At 49.6% G+C, this 23,853-nt stretch overlaps 2 protein-coding genes across 10 annotated transcripts; one reads left to right on the forward strand and one right to left on the reverse strand.

Moving 5' to 3' along the window:
* The first annotated feature begins 220 nt into the window (after positions 1-220).
* On the forward strand, positions 221-15,016 carry RGSL1 (regulator of G protein signaling like 1). Of its 3 annotated transcripts, none has more exons than XM_031595626.2 (22): positions 221-923; positions 1,391-1,473; positions 1,719-1,793; positions 2,183-2,312; positions 2,790-2,894; positions 3,023-3,184; positions 3,337-4,271; positions 4,743-4,805; positions 6,307-6,538; positions 7,007-7,120; positions 7,513-7,621; positions 7,867-8,060; positions 8,463-8,580; positions 8,915-9,011; positions 9,317-9,446; positions 10,795-10,966; positions 11,498-11,636; positions 12,236-12,360; positions 12,516-12,631; positions 14,154-14,249; positions 14,329-14,384; positions 14,800-15,016. In XM_031595626.2, the coding sequence occupies exons 1-22, from the start codon at positions 866-868 to the stop codon at positions 14,914-14,916; spliced, it is 3,426 nt and encodes a 1,141-aa protein (XP_031451486.2). In that variant the 5' UTR covers positions 221-865; the 3' UTR covers positions 14,917-15,016. The 3 variants fall into 3 exon arrangements, with proteins under 3 accessions (XP_031451486.2, XP_031451487.2, XP_031451488.2); XM_031595627.2 differs by having other exon boundaries at positions 221-890; XM_031595628.2 differs by having other exon boundaries at positions 221-802.
* Positions 10,786-22,816, reverse strand: RNASEL (ribonuclease L). Of its 7 annotated transcripts, XR_016469097.1 has the most exons (10): positions 21,770-21,939; positions 19,531-21,143; positions 19,127-19,215; positions 18,538-18,728; positions 18,312-18,435; positions 17,824-17,945; positions 16,767-16,862; positions 12,174-12,245; positions 12,014-12,094; positions 10,786-10,880 (listed from the first exon to the last, which is right to left on the reverse strand). XR_016469097.1 is itself a non-coding variant. In XM_090146040.1 (8 exons), the coding sequence occupies exons 2-8, from the start codon at positions 20,966-20,968 to the stop codon at positions 13,870-13,872; spliced, it is 2,184 nt and encodes a 727-aa protein (XP_090002166.1). In that variant the 5' UTR covers positions 20,969-21,143; positions 22,587-22,816; the 3' UTR covers positions 13,031-13,869. The 7 variants fall into 7 exon arrangements, 4 of the variants coding, with proteins under 4 accessions (XP_090002166.1, XP_090002167.1, XP_090002165.1 ...); XR_016469096.1 differs by having other exon boundaries at positions 12,014-12,245; XR_016469095.1 differs by lacking the exons at positions 10,786-10,880; positions 12,014-12,094 and adding an exon at positions 13,296-13,993 and having other exon boundaries at positions 12,197-12,245; positions 21,770-21,940.
* Positions 22,817-23,853: the final 1,037 nt, after the last annotated feature.

Here is a 23,853-nt window from a genome sequence, read left to right on the forward strand (position 1 = left end):
ACACCATTAACCTTCTCAACACATCACTGCCCAGCTGTAAAACCAGCCGTGCCTCTCTACTCATCACGCTGGGGACGGGAGCAGCAAGGAGCCATCCCTGCGCTGGGGACAGCGTCGCATTGCTGGTTTGATAGCGCCATCTGGTGAGGTGACCTCGCTGCTGGGGACCGGCTCCAGAAAGATGGCTCGACCCGCTTCTCTTCCCCGAGGGCACCAGGATTCCACGGGCTGGTCCCCACCAAAGCAAGCTCAGACCTGCCGCAGGCAACCTGGGCTGGGGCACCAGTGGCCTCAACACAGTTAAGACCAGCCTTTCTCTGCTCTCCTGCTCAGTTAACGTGATGCTAGAGCTGTCAGGGTTTCCCCTCCACCACCTGCTACTTCCAACCCAGGCTGCATTTGATTTGGCATTTCTTTCCTCCTCTTCCCAGGAGGTCTCCAAAGGTGGGCATCAGTCCCAACTGGGAGCCAAGGGTTGCTCTGTTGAGGCGAACCGTAGCGGAGTCTGCCATGAGACATCAGTTGCCACCTGCACGAATGCCCTGACACCAAACATGGCACCAAGGTGCTACCGAGAGCCTGGTTTGAAGGCAAGAAGCTGACCCGAGTGGGGAGATGGGAAGGTCTTCATTTCAGGACTGCCCAAAGGACTGGCAAAGCTGGAGCTACAGGAAAGTGCGGAGAACACTGCAGCCCCCAAGAATCCTCTGTGTCCCTGGAGATCAGGGCTGGGACAATTGTGTCACAAGCAGCACAGTGATCTAGAACACATCCTCAGGACACAGCAACACGATGGCCACCAGTGAGTGAACTTTGCTAGAGCAAAGCACACTCTGAAGAGGAAAAACAGCATTAGATCCTCCCTATGGCACAGCCATGCCTTGATGCTGGTGGGCATTTCCAAGGGCTTCCAACATCAGCAGGTGCTGCCAGTCCACTCCAGGTCTTTCAGAACCAAGTACAAAAATTCAAGGGATAGATTTTGGGTCACTACCAAAACTGACACACTGCCTCCAGGTCCTGGGTGTTTGGAGTGGATGTCTGCAGTCACTGCTGCTCTACCTAAAGACACAACCTGCCTGATGATGCCTGATAATTCAAAAGAAATGCTGTAGCATTTGTACTCAACCTCCACAAACCCTTGGGTATTTAGCAAGTGGCCATTCAAACTTCCCAAGTCCTACATGCAACTGAACCACATGGTTTCCAAACACCCTGTGTCAGCAGCCCACAGCACATAGGTGCAGTAGGACCTCAGTGCACCAAACCCCAACTGAGATCACATTTTTTTGAGCTCTGTTCTGTCCTGACTGCTCCCACTTCTCTTTTGCTTTCCAATCCATCTTTCAACAACACAGAGCCCAGGTAACTTTCTCTTCTTCCCCTGCAGCAACTATAGCCTCCACGGACATAGAGCTGCTGCTGAGAGATGAAGTTTTTGTTGACTTCTTCAACACGTTTCTGAACCTTCCTGTAAGTCTGCTCCTCACCACAAAGCCCAGGATCTTTTGAGTTCCGCTTTAGAGAAAAACTTGGGACTATATTGTGCTCAGGCTGTCAGGGCTAAGGGAAAGCTGGGGACCTTGGCATGGAGGCGTTAGTGAGGTCTGACAGAAGATGATGCCTTCTCTGTAGTGGGAACTAACTAGGACAGCCAGGCTCTGGGCTCCCCCACCACCTTCCATCACATCAAGATCTCCCCATTCCTTTCGATGCAGGTTTTTGGCCAGACACCCATTTACAGCAGCAGCACGGGGCAATGGGACCTCTGGCCAGAGCTGCCGAGCCACCTGGTGAGAAAACATCCCTTGTGAGAACAGAGAAACTGGAGGAAGGGCACCGGGCAGGGGCGGATCGGTTCCTCATTTCTGAGGTTGCTCTTTCCTCCATGTTCATGCAGCCAGGGGTGTGATTTCAAACCCAGGTTTCATTTTGCCTTTAAGCCCTGGGTGGAGCAGAAACCACGGGAAATTGGGGCTCTGGGAAAGGAGGCAAGTGGGGAGGAGAGACAGCAGGGACACAGGCAGCACGAGCATCCCCCCTTCTTCTGCACACGGGAATGGCTCACGCCGTTCTCCAGCAACCCCCCTAGCATGGGCCCATTACTCACCCTAATCCCCTTGCAAGAGCCAGCTCCTTGCTCACTGCCTCATCCTCTCCTTGGGCGTGGGGTGCAATGCAGGATCCCAGTCCCCCAGCTCTGCTGGCCTGGCTGGGAAAACACCGGCTGCCTCACTTCTGCAAATCCAGCCTGTGCCTCCTCCTCGTCCTCTGCCAGAAGCTCCTGGGTTTCATTCGCTCAGAGGAAGCAGGTGAGTCATTGCTGCACTAACAGGGCTTCCTCTTGCCTGGTGCCTGCTGAGCATAGCACTGGGTTAAAAAGGCATTGCACAGTCTGGTTTTGGGCTCTTGCTCTGCACTGTGCATCCTATGCTGGGAAACTCATAAAATCATCCAGGCTGAAAAATACTTTGAAGATAATCAAGTCCAACCATCAACCTGACCTAAGGAGTCCCATTACTAACTCGTGTCCCTTAGCGCCATTAATATACCCTGCAAACGCACAACACACACCCTTACCTTACACCCTTACCTCCAGGCAGCATGTCTGGACTTTGCTGATTGCCCCCTTCATTCCAGCCTGTTGTTTTGCCCATCTGCGAGTCAACGCAAGAGTTGGCTGCTGGAAAGAAAGTTCTAGCAGCTGGGATGCAGATCTTTATTTTGGAAAAATAAGGCATTCATCAAGGCTTGTGCCTTGATGCCGTGCTCTGCTCTCTCTCCAACAGCAAGGTTGCTGAACTGGCAGAGCGCGGACCAGTGGCTGCTGGAGAAATGCATCAGTGGGAGCCAGGGCATGTGGCGCTTCCGAGCCTTCACCCAAGGAATGGCAGGTGGGCATGGTGTGCTCTGCAGCCCCTCCACATCTTCACAGCCTTTTCTTTTAATCACAGGCTGCTTTGCTCCCCAGCAAGGCTTTTAATACCACCTCCATCACATCATTCTCTTGTCTGATCCAAAGGGGAAGAACTGACAGACTTCTGGCTCATCACTGAGAGGCTGCTGGGGCTTGATGAGTCAGATGCAATGCAGAAGGACGTCTATCTGTCCTTGGTCCAAAGGCTGAAGGTCACACACCTGCGTGAAGGCTCCAGCGTCCTTACCCTCTGCGGCACCACTGCCCGTAAGTGGGATGGGAGCTGGTGGCCTGTTGCTGGCTGCTCCCAGGAACGGATGGGATGCCAGCAGCACCTTTGCTTGGCTGGGAATCCCCTGTGGCAGCATCAGGTCTGGTTGGAGCCATCTTCACATCATCACTCCCTGCATTCATTTCAGGCTCATCGCGGACACACGTTGAGTCTGTAGGCACCCGGAGGGAGATCCTGAGCAAAATGCAGCAACGGGCCCTGTTTATCCTTCAGAGTTACTGGCTCCCTAAATTCTTCATCCAGTGCAAGATGAGCATGGAGGAGGAAAAATCCTGCTGGCCTCTGCTGCAGGAATATCGGGAGCGGTTGGCACAGGGCCATTTGCAGGAGCCCTCAGGCATTTCAGATGGCGTTTCCCCAATGAGAATTAATAGGAGCCAGGATTCACCAGAGCCCTACTGCAGCAGGAAGGCCAAAGAAAAGATCTGGGCTCTTATCAAGGAGGGAAGAGACACCCAAGAAATGAAGATGCAACCAGAAAGGCAGGCAGAGCCAGCCGGGAGCACGAAGAGATTGCAGCAGGGTAAAGGTAGTTTGGGACGGATTCGTCAGCAGCCAGAGCGTCCTGCAAATACTGCCATGGGAAGCCAAGGAGGAGCAAAAAGACCTAAGCCCAAAGAAAAACAGGTTCTCCAGCTGGAAGACCTACGTGAAGAGAAGGCCCCCTCCAGCCTACGTTCCTCTACGCCCCTGGCCAAGATGCCGTCCGCCAAAAGGCCAGCCAAGACCATACGCTACCTCCCCTGGGCCCTCAGTGCTGACAGCTATGCAGGACGGCCCTTCAGGACCTTCTTGCTCTGCCAGGACTGCACTGCTGAAGCTCGTCTCCTGGACCTATGGCACGACCTGGAGGAATTCCTGCCCGTGGTGCTGGACCACAGCAGAGAAAACAGCTTCTCCCTGCGCCATTTCCTCACGGAGAAGATCTGTGAGTCCTATCTGGTGGAAAACAGCATCCAGCAGCTTCCCATGGAGACAAGGATCCTCCAAGGCCTGCAGGACCACCTGGCTTCTGCAGAATTCACCCCCTGGATATACAGGACTCAAAAAGAGATTTGCAAGGTAGAGATTGGCAGTGGTCAGACTGTGGGGTACAGCTGGGCCTACACACCCCGACCTGGTGCAAGGGCAGGCTTAACAGAGATATTTAGAAGATGAAGGCGAACAGAGAACAGGGAGGGCAAAACTTATGGTCACAAGTCAGCTTGGACTGGAATCAGTGACCTAGATGCAGCAGACTGGCAGAGAGAAGCATCCCCATGGGTCTGCTGGGCTGAGGAGCAGAGATGAGCAGCCACTGAGCAGCTGGTGGCCTCAGCTGTCAGATGGTGCTCACAGGATGGCAGCCATCCTTTCACATCTGAGTCACTGCTTCCAGCACAACATGACTGAAGCACGTCGTGTACAGCCCACAGCAAAGCTGCCCTTGGCTGTCTCAACACTGTCACTGTGACCTTGGGGTACAGTAAGGGTGCTGGCTGCTATGGGACACATGAGAACAGCTGGGGACACCCTACCTTTTCTCCTCTTCAGGTCCTCTGCACCTACTATGAGAAATTTCTGGCTCATGATGACAAGACGTTCCTCCAGTTCATGGTAAAGGGAATGCATAGGGGTTGTGGGCATCTTCAAGGGGTTTGCAGGTGGCAGTGTGGATGGCAGAAGGGGGGAGAGGGAGGGAGGGAAGCTCAGCACTAGCTGCAGTGATCCAGCATCCCATAGGTCAGCCCCTGGGCCATTACCCATCCCAGAAATGGAGAGATCTAAATGCAAAGTCCATGCGAAGCCAGCAGCAGGCAGCATGCTGAGCAAACCACTTCTGGGAATTAATTCTCCCCCTTTTTCCCTGCCTGGACCAAATACTGCTTTTTAATCTGACTCATGGGCAGCTACACATGCATACATCCTTGTCCCAGCACAAACTTGTTGCCAGCATGCTGGAGGAGGAGGATGTGCAGCGTTTTGGCCTCTGATTCAACTGCACTCAAGTTTTCCAAGTATTTTTTTTTTCTTTTTTTTTTTTTCCCCCACTGTGTAAAGCAGTGATTTAAGTAAGAATTACACAAGCAAACCATTCTTCCGGCAGATATCCCACTCATGCATCATACTTCTCAGTGCCCTGAATGCTACCCTAACTCCAGGAAGCCTCCTCGCAAACAGAAACCTCGGAACATCCTGCATGTTTTGGTCCCTTGCACAACCCACACAGGAATTTTTGCTCACTGCACCTCATGTCTTCAGGCTGACCATTAGGATTTTCCCAGAATAGCAATGTAAAAAATCAGCAGCTGGCCCCAGAAATGGTTAGGAGGGTCTGGCAAGGGCAGTGCCCCAAAGCCCCAGCATTGCAGCCCGTGAGAGCCGAGCTCTTATGGAGCAGTCAGTTGGCAGCTGTCAGCTCCTGGCTCTGTTCATTAAATGCTTTTGGTTGTAAGTTAATTAGCTGCCCATGTTTCTAAGCATCCCTTGTCAAGGAAATTACCACTCAGAGCAAATGCTTGGTCTGGGAGTGCAATTAGCACTTGGGCAGGTGTCGGGGCCATGCTCTCCGCAGGCACCTAAGCCAAACTCACTGGGGGCTCTCTCTGCACCAGTGTCAGAGGAGCTGCTTGAAGCTTAGCAGGGCTATTTTTGGTGCTTGCTCTCAGCAACATGCAGCTCGGTTAGCAGCCTCTCTGTACCTGCTTGCTGGTGGTGAACGGCCAAAACCTGCACGAGGGTCTCAGTGGGGACAGTGTGTGGCACTCCTGGGACATCAGCCAGAGCCCGCACCAGGGACAGCAGAAAAGAAAATGTGAGCTCACCTGTCTGTCCATGACACCCTTGTGGCTGTTTTCAATCCTCCTGGATGGATGGTGACCTCTTCAGGAAAGCAGCTGCCTTTGGATGCAGCTGCAGGCAGATGTGAGCCAGCTTTAGGAAAAGTGTGGACAGGTCCAAGTCTTATGCTGAGCTCAGGTTTCTTCCAGAGGTTTAATTTGGATAGGTTTTAACTGCAAAAATGCGCAGCTAGCCTGCTGGGTGCACTGCAGGAGAAGTTCCTCGAATGGGGTGTAATAGGATGCTCTGTGCCATCACCCTCTGCTCTTCTTGTCAGTCTTCACAGAGTGATGTCCCAGTGCCCAAGGTACAAGGACACGATCTTGGGAAAGACAAATATTTCCTTCTGTCCGAGCGGATAAATGAGTCCTTGAAGCTGAGCCAGGCCTTGCATGACACAAGAAACTTGGAAGGCCTCTCCCCTGAGCGCTGGCGAACCTTTGGTACTCAAGACCCCCAGAAAAGGGGCATGCTCCAAGTAGAGGTGGAACCTCTTGTAAGCAAAACTGGTAAGAGAAGGCTCTGAATTTCTGCAGGTATTCAGGTTGGCTCAGGCTGATGCAGCATATTTTGCATGTCTGTAGTGACCAAGCCACCAACACACAGATTTTGGCTTAGCAGGGTATCTTGTTTTATTGCTGACAGTGTCACTGGGTGAGTTGGGACAGGGTATCTGCAAGCCACAAGCTGTAATCCAAGCTTTAGCGGTGAGCTTTGTGTCAAATTTGCCCTTCTCAGTACTAGAGGCACCAAATTGCTTGTCCCTGCACTGGCAGGAATGATCATTGTTATCCCACTGCCATACCTTGACCTCTTGGGGAGCTTGGGGTTCTGAGAAATGTAGCATCATGGGTGGATCACAGGAAAAGAACAGAGAAGGGAAAAGGAAAGACAAAGAGTGCTAAGGCAGCACTCAGTAAGCGCTGGAGGACAATCAGAGCCTGCAGGAGATGGATCTGTTCCTTCTTCTCTATCAGATGCAGATTCCCAGAAGATGACATCAAAAGAGTTGGCTGTTCAGAAAGAATCGCTGTCTGTGGATAGCTGCAGCAAGGATAAGGAGGTTTTGTCTCCCAAAAGCCCACCACTTGGTGAGTCCAACCCAAGCAGACTAGAAGCAGGGCAGGCTCCCAGCCAGTACCCCCCAGGACAAGCAGGGGGAGGCATCATCAGGGAAACATCTCCAGAAGGAGAGATAGGTGCATCCACCCTTGGAAGGCACATGGTTAGGGGTGTTAATCCAGCCAGCATGGGTGGGAGCTGGAGGTTTCCTCTGAAGCAGATGCTGAGGAGTTGAAGCCATGCAGAGGTGAAGGGCTCCTAACAGTATCCAACATCCCCTGAGTTAGGCTCATCCTGTTGAAGTCAGCAGGGCAGTTCTGGAGGCAGCTCAGGCTTCTTTGGGGCCCTCTGACCTGAGAACAGCTGTGACAGGCTATAATTGTCACCCAAGGAAGGGGCCAGCTCCATTCTGTCCCCACAGCTGCTGAGCCTGAGAAGAAAAGGAAGAGGGCTGCTCCTAGGAGAAAAACCAAATCAAGTGCCAAGAAGGACACCACTGTTGCAGTAGAGAAGCCAACGAGAAGACCCAGGTCTGGCACCTTGCAGTACAAAGCTTTGCTGTTTTTTGCTACTTTCAGGAAACAGAATTTTCCCACTGATTTCCTTCAGTCTCACTCCTTGCTTTGTCATAGAGATGCCATGTGAATGTCCATGTGGAGTCCCACCTCCTGGGGATACTCCAGACAAGACTTCTGACAGCCCCACATCAGGATGTAAATTGCAAATCCCTCCCTGCTCTCAGCTCTGGTTGTCTCCTGGTGTCTCCTCCCTGCAGGCACTTTGTGAAGGTTCTGCACAGCCCTGCCCACCTGCAGTACTTCAAGCAGTTCCTCGAGGAGCGCAATGCTGCTGAACCTCTGCGCTTCTGGATGGCCACGGAGAAGTTAGCTGCAGAGACCAACACCAAGACAAAGAACCTCCTCGTTAACAGCATTGTCAGAAATTATTTCCATGGTGAAATCCCAGCTGGTAGGCACCCTCCTGCCCTGTACTTTACACAAGCTGTGACAAAGGCTTCTTTTCCTTGATGTGGGTGAAGATTTTAGATCCTCTCACAGGGACCTGCCAGTTCTCCTTTCCTTGCCCAGTGTTTGCTGAGGTCTTCCACTGCCACTTGAATTTCTAGGAAGGTGGTCTGCTCTTTACCAGGGACCTCTGATGTTCTTGGAGTCAGAGTTTCACTCCCAAAGCATGCAATTAGCACAGTAGAGAAAGAAAAAGAGGTGAGACTTATCAAATTCAGTGAACAGCTGATGGGGTAGGCAGGCGGAGGTGGGACAGGATGCCACTTGCTGATGCGAGGGTAGGAAGAGTTGTCATGGTGGCTGAGGTGGCTGCTAATGGCAGGCAGCAACTGCACGTCTCTTCCAGAGGAACAGCTGGAGTGCAGCTCTTCTATCATCAAGGAAATAAGTGAGGCTGAAACAGTCACTCCCTTCATGTTGATGACAGCACAGATCTTCGTCCAGAAAGCAATGGAAAAACGATGGTGAGGACTTGGCTTAGATGGGTTCCTAGGTACAGACACAAACACCCTTTCCTTACAGACAATGACTGCTACAAATGTATTACTCTATGAACCATCTATCAGTGCATCAACGTCCCAGCTAGACCCTCACCCCAGCCTTAGATCTGCTGATGTCTTTAACCATGCAAGGGGAGAGCTCCAGTTCCCATCCCTTTCTCCATCCTCCTCCACAAATAGGAGTCCTATGAGACCCCAACCACAGGACTACCCCCCTCAGCTGCTCCCCATCCTACCCACCCAACCCCTGCTCACACATCTGGCTGTCCCTGATGCTCTCTGATCTCCCATCTTGCAGGTTTAAAGAGTACCAGGACCTCTTTCCCCCCAGTGACACAAGCAAGTCCAACCTTTGTTTGCGACACAGGATGGGGAACTTCAAGACAGACAACCTGGTAAGGAAAGACCTTCTCCTGGCCTGCTGTGGGTGCTGTCTAGGAAAGAGGAGATGCTGTGCATTAAGCAGTGCTCAGAGAAATGGGATGAGGGAGGTTAGAACTGGAGGACTGCTAAAAGCAGAGTTTAAGTTTTGTTCTCACAGGCTCCAGATTTAGATAGTGGCATGTGGCCAAGCAATTCACACTATCACCTATGGCCTCCAGGGGAATGCAGAAACACCAGAAATGATGGCTGGGTCATTTCCAACCCTGGCTCCCCATTGCTGTACCACCAACTGACGTGCACTGTCCTGTCTCTGCAGCGATGGGCATGGTTTGCCATTCAGAACATTGTCAGGAGCATCTGCAAGTTCCATCGGGAGATGAACAACAACAAGTGCCGTGTGGAGTTTGAGGACTTTCTCCGGAAGGAAGTAGAAAACGAGGAGGAAAGTATGGCTAGACTCCTGAACACCTCTCTTCCCTCCCCAAGGCAATCCTAGGTTTGGGAGAGATAAATGGAAGAAACTTGTGAGGCTTCTCTCCCATCCTCATATATTCAGTTGTCTCTGCTGAAGGTGCACTTCTTCTTTCCTGCTGGCAAAGCACCAAATATTGCCTGCAGAAATCTGCACCGAGTGAGCAGAGGGTGGAAAGGAGGGCAGAGATGAGGCACAAAATGAGCTTGTCTCTTCTAGCCAAGAAGTTCTGGAGGTTAACAGTCAGGCTGGGCCCTTGGCCACTAATCCTAGTGCTCCCAGGCCCTGCACACTGACACAGAGAAGCCACAGGAATATCAGCACCTTGGTGATGGGGCTGGGAGATGAGAAGCAGAAGCAACATGGACATATATATACACACACTCACACAATATCTGGTTTTCTGACATCAGTGTCCCTCCTTTCTCTGCTAAGTGAGTGCAGTGATGCTGGTGCATGTCTCTCAAGCAACATAAATGCAACAGTTTGCACACCTTCCACAATAAAAAGAAACACAACAGGAGGCAATAGATGAAACTAAGTTGAGACAAGGCAAAAATAAATAGAAGGAGATGCAACAGGGAGCCTTTCTACAAGGTGCTGAGCAAGAGGATGCAGAGTAGAGTTGGTTCAAAAGGACACTGGAAAAGCTGGTAGAGAAGAAATCCATTGGAATTGGTGGATATGCAGAAAGCCCACCTTGAGAAAGACGTACAAAATATTTGGAATTTGGAGAATGTTTTATATGGGAATAGTAACATATTTTAACTTCATTCTCCTTAACTATCCACTATGGCCTCTATCAGAGAAGGTGATGGCTAGGCAGACAGGCAGATTTTTGATCTAACATACTGTGGCCAGCTCCAAAGCAAACAAGGAACACAAGCACTCTATGGGTGCAAAGAGGAGGATGGATGGAGGTTACTGAGCTAAGAGAATGGAACACACTGGATGGATCTGAACATCTGAATTCCCTGGGGCCCCTATAGGCTGTAGTCTACCAAGGTACCCATCCCTGCCCCATCGCTGGGGGTGCTCAAGACCAGGTTGGATGGAGCCCTGGGCAACATGGTCTAGTATCAGATCAGAGTGGTTGGTGGCCCTACATGTGGCACGGGGGTTGGAACTTCATGATGCTTTGGGTCCCTTCCAATCCAAGCCATTCTATTATTCTAAGGTAGAAAAATACCAACAAATCCCCTGTAAGCAGGAAAGGGAAGCACAAGGGAGGTGAAAGAGTGGGATATAGCTCAGCATCAAATGCTCAGTTGCCCCCAAACCAATGCTATAAGCAGGAGACAACATCTCTTACCCTCTCACAGACCTGCCCATGACCTCGACGCAGAGCAACAACACCTTGCGTTCCCATGCATCCTCTGCCAGATCCCCGAGGGACAAGGATGTGGTGCTGGTGAAAAGACAGATGTTTAACAACCAGCTCATCACTGTCAACTTCCTCGTTGACGACCTCCACTTTTACCTGGAGATCAACAAGTAAGCCTCACCAGTGCTCAGGTGCCTCCAAGTCTCCTTTTCTCAGGCCCAAATCCATTCTGGGAGCAGTCTGCACCCCTTGGTAAGGCAGAAAGCCTGGTGCATGGGTTCCTTTGCACATACTGAGGGCTTTGCTGCCATCCTAAAACTCCCCTCAGCAAGGCTGCTGGACACCACACTGCAGTGTGAGGCTCAACAGAAGTCTCATTCTATAGCTGCCTGCATCTAATCTGCTTGTGGCTACCTGCCCCCTAGAGAGCCCCAGACCTTCATTTTGGTAAATACTGAGCTAAACAAAACCACTGCCCAGAGAGGTGGTGGTGCCCCATCCCTGCAGACAGCCAAGGTCTGGGGCTTTGAGCACCTGATGGAGCTGTAAGGGACTCTGTTCATTGCAGTGCAGTTGGATCAGATGGCCTTTAAGGATCCCTTCCAGCTCAAGCAGCTCCAGGATTCTGTGATTCCATGCCTACCTAGCCTACTGATCAGGGAACTTGTCTCAGAGTGACACCTAAACACATGCTTTTGCAGGTTTTCCAAGCTAGCTGATTCAGCTGAAGCGTTGGCAGCCCGCAACGTGTGCACCAAAAATGAAGTTGACTTTCTCAAAAGGAAAGCTGCCATCATCAGCAAGCTCTTCCTGAGCTCTGATATTCCCCCCAGACTGCGGGTGAGATGCTGGGTCCCACCCAGGAAGCCTGTAGGCTGTTCATTGCTCAAGACCATAGCAGCTGCAAGCAGGTATAGGGAGAAAGAGACCAGATAGGGGGGTGGATCTGCTCCATGAATGCTCTGAAGCTTCAGAACACACTCTGGATCTTGGGAACCATCCCTGGGCTCCATGGGAACTGATCTATCACCAGGCCCACGTTAGCACTTGATCTGTAGCCACTAAGAACAAGCATATAGGCATGGAGATGGTGAAATCCCCTATCTGCAGGAAGGATGGTAGAGCTGAAGCACCAGGATGTGTGCAGCAATCTGCCAGATCAGTCCTTTCAGTCTCCAGAAGTCAATGTCATCACAGTGCCCTCCCCACACACTTACCTCTTCCCCTAGAGTAGCAGTGGTTCTGTTTATCTCCTGTTTGGAAAGCATTTTTCCATGGAAATCCAGGAGGAATCCAGCCTTTATATCCAGGACAGAAATACTGTAACTTCATAGGCACAGCTTGAATTGCACAGTGGGGTTAGGGAGAGAGACATACCTCTAGGGCCCACCAGGCTGCTCCAAACTGCTTTGGTTAAACAAGCTCCTTTCTGTGCTCAGGTGAACATCTCTGAAGATGAGAGAGATTTAATTTGGAGTTTGTCTTCCAAGGGGCTACTGAACCGGCTCCTCTACCACAGAGCCAAGGTGGCCATTTTCCCCATCCTGATCTACTTCTGGAAGAGGTACGAAGCCCTTCTCTCTGGGTTGCAGAGGCTGCACAGATGCCAGCCTCTGCTTCCAGCCTCTGGCACGATGTAAATGAAGACAAGACACTGCCCAGGATCTGAGCTGCAGATATCTGCTCAGAGACTTGTTGTCATTAGCATTCCTCATGCAGGTTCTGCAACTGGAAGGTGATGAAGAGCTTCCGAGTCTACTCAATGGAAAGGGAACCAACCTCGTTGACCAGTATTAAAAAAGCCTGTTCTGAATCATCTGAGATCTACAGCCCAAGTAAGATGAGCGCCCGTTCCCCACTCCACATTTACTCTCTCATTCTTCCAGCACAGAAGCCTCCAGACCTGGCTTTTTGGTGTCCCGCAGTGTTTATGGACCCCCCACATCCCCAAATCTTCAGTGATGGTTCCCCATAGAAGAGCCAAACCCCTCCCATGCAGTGCACATGGCACGTTCCACTAATACACACAGCTTCAGCTACATGGGGCTGGAGAATGCAACGTCTTTAAAGCCCTTCCTTCCTCTCAAGTTCAGCCAAAATCACCCAGGGAGGTTTTAAGAAATTTCTTTAGGGAACAGGGAAGTGGGGTGCAGAGAGTTCATGAGGACAGAGCTGTTGCATAAGCCCTTTTTGCTTAAAAAAAAACAAAAAAAAACAAAAAAAACCGAAACTTAAAAATACATCCCCTAAAAGAGCTGTTAAAGCCAGGTTACAAGTCAGCTGGGAGCAGAAAGAAAAGAGGCTGCCCAGAAACATGCAGGTAAACAGCAGGCTTAGTGGCACAGCACAGAAGATGCTTTGAGGATGTTTGGAATGGAGAAAAGGTTTCATGAGGGTCAGAGGGAGCACTCACCAGGACATCTCAAGCTGAAAGAGGGCAGATTTAGGTTAGATATAAGGAAAAACCTTTTGCAGTGAGGGTGGTGAGGCACTGGTTACCTGGTGATGTGGTTGGTGCTCCATCCCTGGAGACTGTCAAGGAGAGGCTGGATCAGGCCCTGGGCAACCTGATGGAGCTGTGGTGCCCCTGTTCATTGCAGGGGAGTTGGACAACATGGCTTTTAAAGGTCGCTTCCAACTCTAAGGATTCTATGATCTCTAGGGAAAAGATCTTTTTTCCCCTCATCCTCTTACTTGGTTCCAATATACTAAACAATGCTAAACTGTGGGGGAAAAAAAAAGAAGAGAAACCCACAAAGAAAGTGCTGCTATGCGCTGTCACTCTGCCTGACAACCCGGCTCCTCGACTGAATATTCATTTGGAAATTGCCTAATTGATTTTTTGATTAAAGGGGAAACCAAAATAGGCACGTCCTAATCTTGCTTTGACGGCCGGGTGGGTGTCTTGCAGCACAGCGTTCCGCTCCCGTTAATTCATCACTGTCAGGCTGTGAGGCTCAGCTCGGCTCGGCTGGGAGATGCAGGGAGGGGGGGGGAGAACATGCAGGAGTCGGAGCTGCGGGCTCAGCAGCCGGGCTGTGGTTGCGGCCATCTCGCAGCCTGTCACCAGGCGTCACTGTGGCACTGCCGAGCCTCGCTCCGCGGAGCTCGGTGCGGTGATGCTCACGGGGGCTCGCGTCCGCAGCTCTCCGAATGCCATCTCCTTGCGAGGCAGAGCAGGGCGTGCCACCTCCTCCCTGCAAACGAGGAGGTGCGCAGAACTCGTATTTTTGTGCGAGCAAGCATTCGATGTCACCGCATCCCCTCCATCTCTTGTGCTCTGTAGGAGCCGAAGGGGACAACACGTCCTGCTGTTCCCCCCCCCACTTAACTGTTCCCTCTCTTCTCCCACACCAGGCAATCACGTCGTCATTCTGTTCTCGCTCCTGAGAGGTATCCAGGTCCTGCTGCCCCGGTCTCATAAGAAGGAGGAGTTAGAGGAGGAGCACGAGGGTGAGCAAAAGGCTGCCGGGATGGGAGCATAGATTTAGGGCTCCCTGACGTATTGTGATGGGTTCTGTGCTTTCCACAGGGTCAGAAAGTGCTGAGACGTCATCCAGCAGGTCCACCTCTGAGCCTTCAGAGCAGGTAGGTGGTTGCAAAGCAGCCACGTCCTCAGGCTCCACCAGCACAGGCAGCTGGAGCAGGAGGGCAGCCAGCTGGGAGGGGCTGTTTCCTCCAGCTGTGGGGCTGCTGGGTAGCTGTGCAGGATGCTGCTCGCCCCACAGCCTCCAGGATGGGGTCACACAGACACAAGCCACCTCCTTTTGCTGCCCTTCCTGAGTTTATACCACAGGTACTGGCCTATCCATGTCACTGAAGTGACTGCTGCTACCTCTGGGTGGGCTGTTCCTGACTCCAGCTCTCTGCAGTCTTTCCCAGTAACACACTCAGAAGATCTGCAGTGGCTGCACTTCTCCCTGCTCTATCCACATTCCATTTGTACTTTTCACCCATGCACCAACCATCAGCCACTGACACAGTGCTTCTCCCCTCCCCACAGGATGAGGAAGAGGAGGAAGAAGAAGAAGAAGAAGAAGAAGAAGAAGAAACGGAAGAAGAGACAGAAGAAGAGATATCCCAGCACAACAGCCATGGGGACATGCTCCAAGGAAGCTGAGCAGTCAGGACATGCTGCATTGGCTGGGCTTAATTTGCAACAAGGCTGAAAAATAAAGCAACTCACAGCATCCTTCAGCCTTGTGCTAACACAGCACCTTGCAGGGACATGCCACTCAGGTGTATCTACTCAAGGAGATACCCATCTTCCAATCAGAGTCAGCTCATGCTGAATTTGGGCCTCTTTTTTTTTTTTTTTTTGTTCCCTTTTTAAATCCCCAGTGCATCCAAATTTCCAAAGCACTAACCAAATCCTACCAAATGCCTTCATTTGGCCTTTTTGAAAGGTGAGGAAGTATGGCTGTGCTGAGCCACCAGGAAGCTGCAGAAATCCGGTGTACTTTGGACATCACTTCATGAAGCAAAGAGCAAAACCTTTAGCACACATTGCTGCTCACAGCTGCCTCCCGTGCAAACTCCATTGTGTACCTTTACAGCTATTTTCAGCTACATTTTAACCCTCAAATCCTAGAACCCGCAGCCTGGCAACAGCACAGGTGTATTTAAGGCAGGAGATGACGTTTCCTATTTGTCCATTAGGATTAACAACACTTGGCAGGATCAAACAAACCCAAAGTCCAATGTTCTCGTAAATGAAAGACTTCTCAGGAGCTGCAGCAGCTTCTTACAGCCAGCTGCATGTCCAACCAGCTCCTCAACACTGCTCTTGTGCTGCAAGCTGGGTTTACTCCAGGCTTCCAGCCCCAAAAGCTAGCTGCACTGCATCAGCCCTTAAGTCACAGCATGCATACATGGTGAGCCATGCATGCATCAGTGCCCAGAGCAGCAGCTCAGGCACTAACACAGTGCAAGCACTGCACTGGCAAGCGAGCAGAGCCATTGCATGAGCACACTGCATAATACGAGTTGGGAAGGTGCAGAAATCTGACTTTGTTTGCACTGCAGAAGGCAGCTCACAGCCAGGCTCAAAATAACAGATGTGCCTGGATTTCTCGTGCACACACACCAAGATGTGTGGCAATCAGGCTCACGCACGGCACTGCCTGCTGGTTTGCAAACACGAAAAGATATCAGCACACACAGCTAAGCAGATGCACGGGGCTCAGTGATGCATTCTGACAGTCACTCCCTTGGAGAGGAGATGGGTCAAACACACCCACTCTGAATTTTGCATGTACACAAGAGCACGCAAGCACTGATTCATCTTTACACATCAACTCAGCCATGAAATCCTCACCCCATGAAAGCAAAGCAACAATTAGTTCTCCATACAGCCCATCTCCCAAGAGATGTTACGCACCCAAGGAGAGGAAGCCTTCAGTGCCCAGCACAGCTTTAGAATGCTTTCCTCTCTCAGGGAGGAGTGGGGTACCTCATTTACAGAAGAGCATAGGAAATGTCAGTTTTCCAAAGAAGTTTATTCCCAGTTTGGCTCTGTATAGGCTAACAAAACACCAATAGGTATTTCATAGCATTCAAAATCTTTTCAGCAGCTAGAAGATATTCCATAAGCACTGTGTAAACATTGTGCCACCTCCTGAAAGCTGTTAACAGAGAAACAAGCAACCCTTGGGACAATGAAGATGCCACAAGGTCTCCATCTCCAAGGGGTAATCAAGCCCAGAGGGATAGGGAAGTCACTGAGCTAACAGTCAGCTTGGCTCCTCTCCCAAGCCTATGGTTCCTATACCAGACACATCTTCTGAACATTATTCCATTTTCTCAGACCAAGTCCTCTGTGCTCTGCCCCTGCCTGTGCTCTCATCTCCTTACCCGTTTTCTTCAACTCTTATGCAGCTGAAGGAGGCAGAGAAAGTGGGATCATCCATGGGATGCGAGGCAACGGCCTCCTATGAAGAAGGGTCCTGAATGTCTATGAAGTGACTGTACCTGGGATGCTGGCGTAAACGGTTGTAGGCATAAATGGTCAGTTTTGGAAAACGTTTCAGGAAATACTCAGCATAGTCTCCTGCTATTTCACTGATCCTGAAGGAGAAAGAACAAAAAATAAAACAAAAAAATTAAAAAGGTTTCTAAAAAAACATCCAGGGAACCCATGATGCCTCAATTCCTCCCTCGCAGAGAAAAAGCCATTCTGATAACACAGGAAGGTTTCCTACGAGTCCTTGAGCTGCAAACATTTCCATGCTTTCCCGAAGATCTGCGCTCTACCTTTTTGCTATTTCTCCAGCACCTCTACCTGCATCTTCACAGAAGAGCAGTGCTGGCCACTGGCTTTGGTGAAAGCAGGACTTGGAGTTAGAGCCTGTGTCACCAGAGACCTCTGGCCTCAGATGTAAAACGCCCATGGTTGTAGAGGGTTAGGCAGTCCAGCAGCTCTACAGGAGCACTGATTGAGCCATTGGCTGCCCAGGATGGTGGTGGACTCACTATCCCTGAGATTTTCAGGGATAGTGGGTAGATGGGGAACTGAGTGGCACAGTTTAAAGCATGGGTTGGTGGTTAGATGGTCGGACTCGATGATCTTAGCAGCCTTTCCAACCTTAATGATTCTATGATTCAAACTCAAGCTCAGTAACATCAGCACTTTGGAAATAGAAGTAAGCAGTAAGGTACCTCAAAGAACAAGGAAGGGATGATACAAATCTGGGAGCCAGATGTTGCTTCAGAATCTGAAGTTTAATCACAGAATCACAGAATTGTAGGGGTTGGAAGGGACCTCCAGAGATCATCGAGTCCAACCCCCCTGCCAAAGCAGGTTCCCTACACCAGGTCACAAGCTTCATTCTCATCCTCAGGAGGTGTTTCACAACCCTTTATACGCTACTGTGCTGTCAAAAGAAGCAACCCCTGAAAAAATGAGCTTTGATGAGCTTCCTCCCATATCCTGGGTTCCTTTCTAAAGAAGATTTTGCATTAAAACTCATTAATACTTACAGATATCCAACAAAACAACCGTGGCGGGGACAAGCATGTGAACACGTACCTCTTATCAGGGTGCTCATCCAGATTTCTGATGAATCTCAGTAGGTGTGCAATGCTTTTATTGTAGAAGAATTTTTTTCCATCCCTGGGAGTCGTCATGATGCGCAGAATCTTTTGATCAATCTGAAATAAGATTACAGATTATTTATTCCCTGCCTTTCATACGCACCATGAAAGCGGCACATCTGCTTTTACTTATCACCACTCCTGCCTTTCTGCAGAGACATCGCCTTGTGTGGCTGCACTCTGTGACACTTATAAGCATGTTGACCAGCATGAGCTCTGGAGGAAACACATCATACAGACTCCCTGATCCTGCCTGGCCAAGGCGTAGCATTCATATTAGGACTGTCAACATGGCAGAGTTGATTATGAACATCTACAGGTCTAGAGAGGAGGAGAGAATCCAGAGTCTTGGTCCAGCTGAAGAAAACTTCTGGTTGAAGATCTAGCTCCAACCTCACATCAACCCAAAGAGAAGAGGTTTACCTGTTTAGTCCAGTTTGGGTAAAGAATAGGTTTTCCAGCATTGAGAGTGTTAAAAGCATCCTCTTTATCATCACCAGTCAGATCCTTGATTTTATTCCATATATTCTTTAGGAAGTTGAACTTCCTGCAGAACAAGGACCTTCATTAGTTGCAACAGCCAACACCATTCCCAGCATTGCAGGCAAATCCTGCACAAACAACTTGTCTTTGTGCTCTTAGGGCTTACTTCTGTTTGCTCCAGAAATAGGGGTGCTCGCTCAGACCTTCCAAGCCCCGCTCATCATGAGAGGCCAGGCTATCAATAAGGTCCAAAGCCTCCTCATAATCCATGGAACCCGCATCCATATCCTTGGTACTGACTTCATTAAGGGGTTTCTTACCCATTGTTAAAACATACAGCATGAGCTTGCTGAGGTTCTGCAAAGAAACAAATCAAGACATGTAAAGGTTCTTATCAAATGGAAGAAATGGGACCAGTATTCCTAAATGAGCAGAATGTATACATGGGTCTGCAGGTGTGCACAACTGTGCAAATACATATGGATAGGAACTCTGAAGGTTTGTGCACAATGAGATGGGGCAAACACCATAAAGCAGATCCCAAGGTGTCTGTAGGTGTCTGTAGAACCAGCCCAAGCCTTACATCTCCATCACTGCCATTCTCATATGTGGTCTGCTGTGACATGGGCTTGCCCAAAAAGCAACACATCTTCTAGTTGAGGATGCACAAGAGATGCCCTTAGAAATCACAGCAAAAGAAAGTATCAGAAATAACCTGAGGCTTGAAACCGTACATTGATTGGGATGGAAGTTACCTCTAAGTCTTTGTTGAGAACTTCTGTTTTGCCTTCAGTCAGCTTTCTGCTGCTATCAAAATCCGCCAAGTAAATTTTGCCACCTAAGTCTGGGGAAATAAGAGAATGTTAACAAGTGAGGAACGTTGGTACAAGCTTGTCACTGCTTTCTTTAGAAAATAGATCTCTGGAGAGGCTGCTGTGGGTTGTGCTATCTGCAAAGCCCAGAAATGTAGATCTAATGAGACATGAAAGCTACTCTATTCACTCCCCCAGGGCTATCTGGAACACATCTGTGCTTATCCAGAGAACTAATTCTGCATAAACACATCTGCACCGGCCTTTCATATCTGACTTAGGATGGGAGGTGTCAGGCAACAAGAAACAACAAAAAAACCTCACCAAAACAACAAAAAACAACCAACCTATCAAGAAGTCCTTGGGATGCAGAGACTGGTGAGCAAACCCGAGTGAGTGCAGCTCTCTCACTGCCTGGAAGATCATCTTCAGGATGCCTTTGTAATCCTTTTGGTCTTCCGGGTCCTGCAGATGTTCTTCAAGGTTTTTCTCCCAGAGAGGAAAGCACAAATACACGCAGCCCTTTTCTTGCTCAGACTGGAAGAGCTTCAGTAGATGTTCACAGCTTCCACATTGGCCAAGGAACGTTTTCTCTTTGCCACCTTCTGCACGGTGGTGTATCCATACCGCCACCTCCATCCCATCATAGAGCCCAAGGTAGATGTTATCCTGAATTCTCTGAGAGGCGTGCTGAAATACTTTTAATTTGCCAATCATGGGGCGATACATTTTATGAAGACTTTGCAGCTGTTGCCTCCAGCGTTTGCTCTTTGGCTCCAAGTAGTCAGGTTTTGTTGGAACAAACGTGGTGTTATACTTCAGAAGAAGGCATGCCATTTCACTAGCACGGTTCCTATTTGCAACAGCAATAAGTTTCCCAATGTCAGTCCTTGCACCTTTTCTACACAGCATCTCTGCTATATCATATGTGTTTTTCTCTACAGCCACCGTCAGAGCTGTTTGGCCATCCTCACCCGCTTCATCAACTTTTATGTCATCCCTGTCCAACAGAGCTTTCACCAAACTTGTATTCTTCCTTTGCACAGCTAGAATGAGGGCAGTTTTGCCAGCTTCATCTTTGCAGTTGACATCAACACCACAGTCCAGCAGGAAACGGCCTATTTCAAAGACATCTGACTCATTTTTTCCCCTTGCATTATCCTTGAGGGCATGGATCAAGGCATTCCTACCTTCATTGTCACAAATGTTCACGTCAGCCCCCATCTCCTGGATAAGAGTTTTTACTACTGAGAAGTAGCCTCCCAAACACGCATCCATTAGTGCAGTCTTCCCTCCTTTGCTCAGTTTCTTCTTCTCCTCACTAGCTGTCCTCCCCAAATTCACATCTGCTCCTCTGCTGTGCAGGAACCTCAAGGCTTCCTCCTTCCCATACCAAGCAGCTTCCATAAAAGCGGTGAATCCATTATCGTCACTGTCATTAATGTTAAACCCACAACCAAAAAGCAGCTCCAGTATTTCCACGTTTCCCACCATCGCTGCCTCAATAAACACAGTGCCACCGTTATCCTTCCTGGCGTGTGGACACGCACCTTTGGCCAGCAAAAGTTGGACCATCTCCTTGTCACCAGATTGCACAGCACTGTGAAGCGGTGTCCATCCAAATTCTACTTTAGAGTTGACATCTGCCCCATTCTCCAGCAGCTCCAGTACCTTTTCCCTCTGGCCATATCGCAAAGCATCATTTAACTCAGAGGCAATGTTTTCTGCTCTCTGCATGCTAGAGATGGTAGATGCTTCCTGCTGACTGTGGGCTCTGGGCTCCATGACGGTCACAGGGAGGATTCTGTACCCTGGTGTTCCTCATCAAACAAACATCAAAGATCCAGGGATCTCAGTGAAGGACAGGTTAAGTGCAACACTCAGTGTCTTCATCACGAGGGGTGCTCCAGGTCTGGCTCATGGAATGCACTAGGTGAGATATTGGCTTCACGGTCTTCACCTAATTAATTAGCAGAAGACCCTATTTTATTAAGCCATGAAACCCCATTGTTTACACTGATGCCTTGCAGATGTGAGAGGAGCAACTAAGGATAGTAATGCCAACGCTAGCTGAAACAAGCATGACTACAGCATTTACTGGGGCACACATCCCCCACTCATCCTCATTGCTTGCCCCACTTCACTGACCACAACACAAGCAGGTGCCTTCCATGGGGCTGGCACATCTGAATGAAGGGATGGGGTGAATTTCAGATGTTCTTGCTATTAAAGTCATGATGGATTATCCTACAGGTTACCCAATAAGCTGGTCCCTGATGTTCTCCCCATCCAGTTAGAGAACACAGCATGCAGGCAGAAACTGGCAGAAACAAGCAGAATCCTAGATAATTAAATCTGATCTAATCAGAAAAGGGGCAGAGCAGTTTTTAATGCAAGAAGCTAAAGTTTAAATTCACAGCAGTGTACCCTCAGGAAAGACAAAGATCCCGTTCTCGTAGGGCTACCCCCCCCCCCCCCCATCTTCCCCCAAACCACAAAGCAGTAACCGAACTGAACTTCACTGACACCCCCACCCCTCCAGCACAACAGGGCCCCACCAAGTGCCCCACCACCACCAAGAAGAACCTGCAAGCTCTGGAAAGTGAAAGAGGGGAGGAGAAGCTTGCAAAATGGAGGTCTATATCTGTCCTTCTCTTTTTTTTCCTTCTTCCTCTTCCGAGATGCAGAACAGCCCGCCCAAAGGAGCGTTCAGCATTTCTGGCCCATCCCACTGGCTCTCAGCCAGAGGACACGCCAAGTCACACAGCCCTGCCTGCACTCACCCATTGTCAGCCGTAACCACCAGCTCCAGGCAGACAAGAACAGGATTCTCTAATCAGTTGCAAGCCCAGCAACAGCTTAAGACAGCTCCAGAGCCAGGGAGCAGCTTTGCCAAGAACAAGCTCCCATAGGATGGAGCAGCACCCGGAAGGATTGTGCTCACTTTTGGAGGAGAAAAACAAGCTTTTGGGACGTGTGTTTCAGCATGTGCTGCTTTCAGCATGCAGCAGAGGTCTGCAAACCTGTTTGCAAGGTTCCATCCTCATGATCAAACAGAATCTCCTAAGTTTCACCCAGGGGATCACCAAGCCATGTTGGAAAAAGGCAGCTGCCCCCTACATCATTCTTGATGGCTGGCTGTCACCCCAGGATCACCTTTTATATCTTCCCCTCCTACAACATCACTCAAGGTAGCCTGCTACAGACTCAGCACAGCTTCTTCACCCAAGGGAGTACCAACTTTTAGATAACTGTGGACAACTCTGCCATAGCTCAGTGGTTACCAAGCTGTTAGCCAGTGGACGTATATAGTACAGGCATTTTCAGTCTAGCTGTCCAAGTATCAAAGAATCTTTAAGACTGGAAAAGACCTCTGGGATCATCAGAAATAATTAACTCCCACCATGCTCACTGCCCACATCCTTCAGTGCCAAATCTCCATGGTTCTGGAACACCTCCACCACCCTCCTGGGCAGCCTGTGCTTATTTATGGTCCGGAAGCCTTTTTTGAAGAGTCATCTTTGGCTTGAAGCAGGCCTGCGTTGCAGCTCTTTGAGCATGATCCTTGCAACCTATTATTAAAAAAAAAAGAAATCCAATTTACAACACAAAAATACCAATGTCACCCAACTACATTAAAGCAGTTTGCTGTTTAATAGCGTAAGGATGAAAGGGAGCCAGCTCTGACAGATGCACCATCAGAAATTGTTAGGCACAATACAAACCATTTGTAAACAGCATTATTGCCAGCAAGACATAGAAACAGACTCAGGGTGTCTCAGACACTACAACAGCTTTTTGGGGGCTGCAGTGCAGAAGTTCAGCTTCACAGCATGACGGTAGACAAAGTAGCATCAGGATCACAAAAAGAAAAAGCCAAGCTGAGGACAAGAAGCAACCAAAGGATGGAAAAGCAATGGCTACCGTGTTGTATGCCTGCACACCAGCAAAGCAGAGGGCTCAGGAGATGGGTTACGGACTCAACAAGAAGGGAAACAAAGCTCACAGTGATGCAAGTCCTCCTGTTCCTCCATGCTGATGGACACACACCCAGTTTGCAGTTCTCCCTTGAGATAGCATCCACGCACTGGCCACAAATAAACATGAGCTAAAAGATGACAACAGAAATTGCCTGCTAAGTCAAAATAATTTTTAAAGAAGCTAAGAATAGTAAGGATGGGTCTTTTTTCTCGTGTTCTTTGTACTTCCTTCCTTATTATATTTCTAACTGAGAACATCTAAGGATTTATATGCTTGGCCACACTACCATGCTGGAGCAGAGCACTGGAAAATAGCCTACAGGAAGATGTGACCTGAACCATGGCAGGTGGAGCTCTGAATACAGAATCACTATGGATGAAAAAAACCTCTAAGATCATCTAGTCTAACCATCCATCGACTCCCAGTGTTGCCTACTATATCACTCCATGTCACAACTCCACATTTCTTGAACACCACCAGAGATGGTGACCCCACCACTCCCCTGGGCTTCCTGTGCCAATTCATCACCACCCAGAGAAGAAATATCCAGCCTGAAGCACTAACCAAAGCTCATTCTGCAGTAGAGCACTGCTACACTTCCCATCTATACTTTCTTCTCTTCTGGGCTGCTACACTGTTCTCATTAGTAAAAGAAAACCAACTCTAAACAGCACATCCATCAGCAAGTG

The sequence above is a fragment of the Phasianus colchicus genome, chromosome 9, assembly GCF_987193195.1.
Source record: "Phasianus colchicus chromosome 9, bPhaCol1.hap1.1, whole genome shotgun sequence".
Taxonomy (NCBI): Eukaryota; Metazoa; Chordata; class Aves; order Galliformes; family Phasianidae; genus Phasianus; species Phasianus colchicus.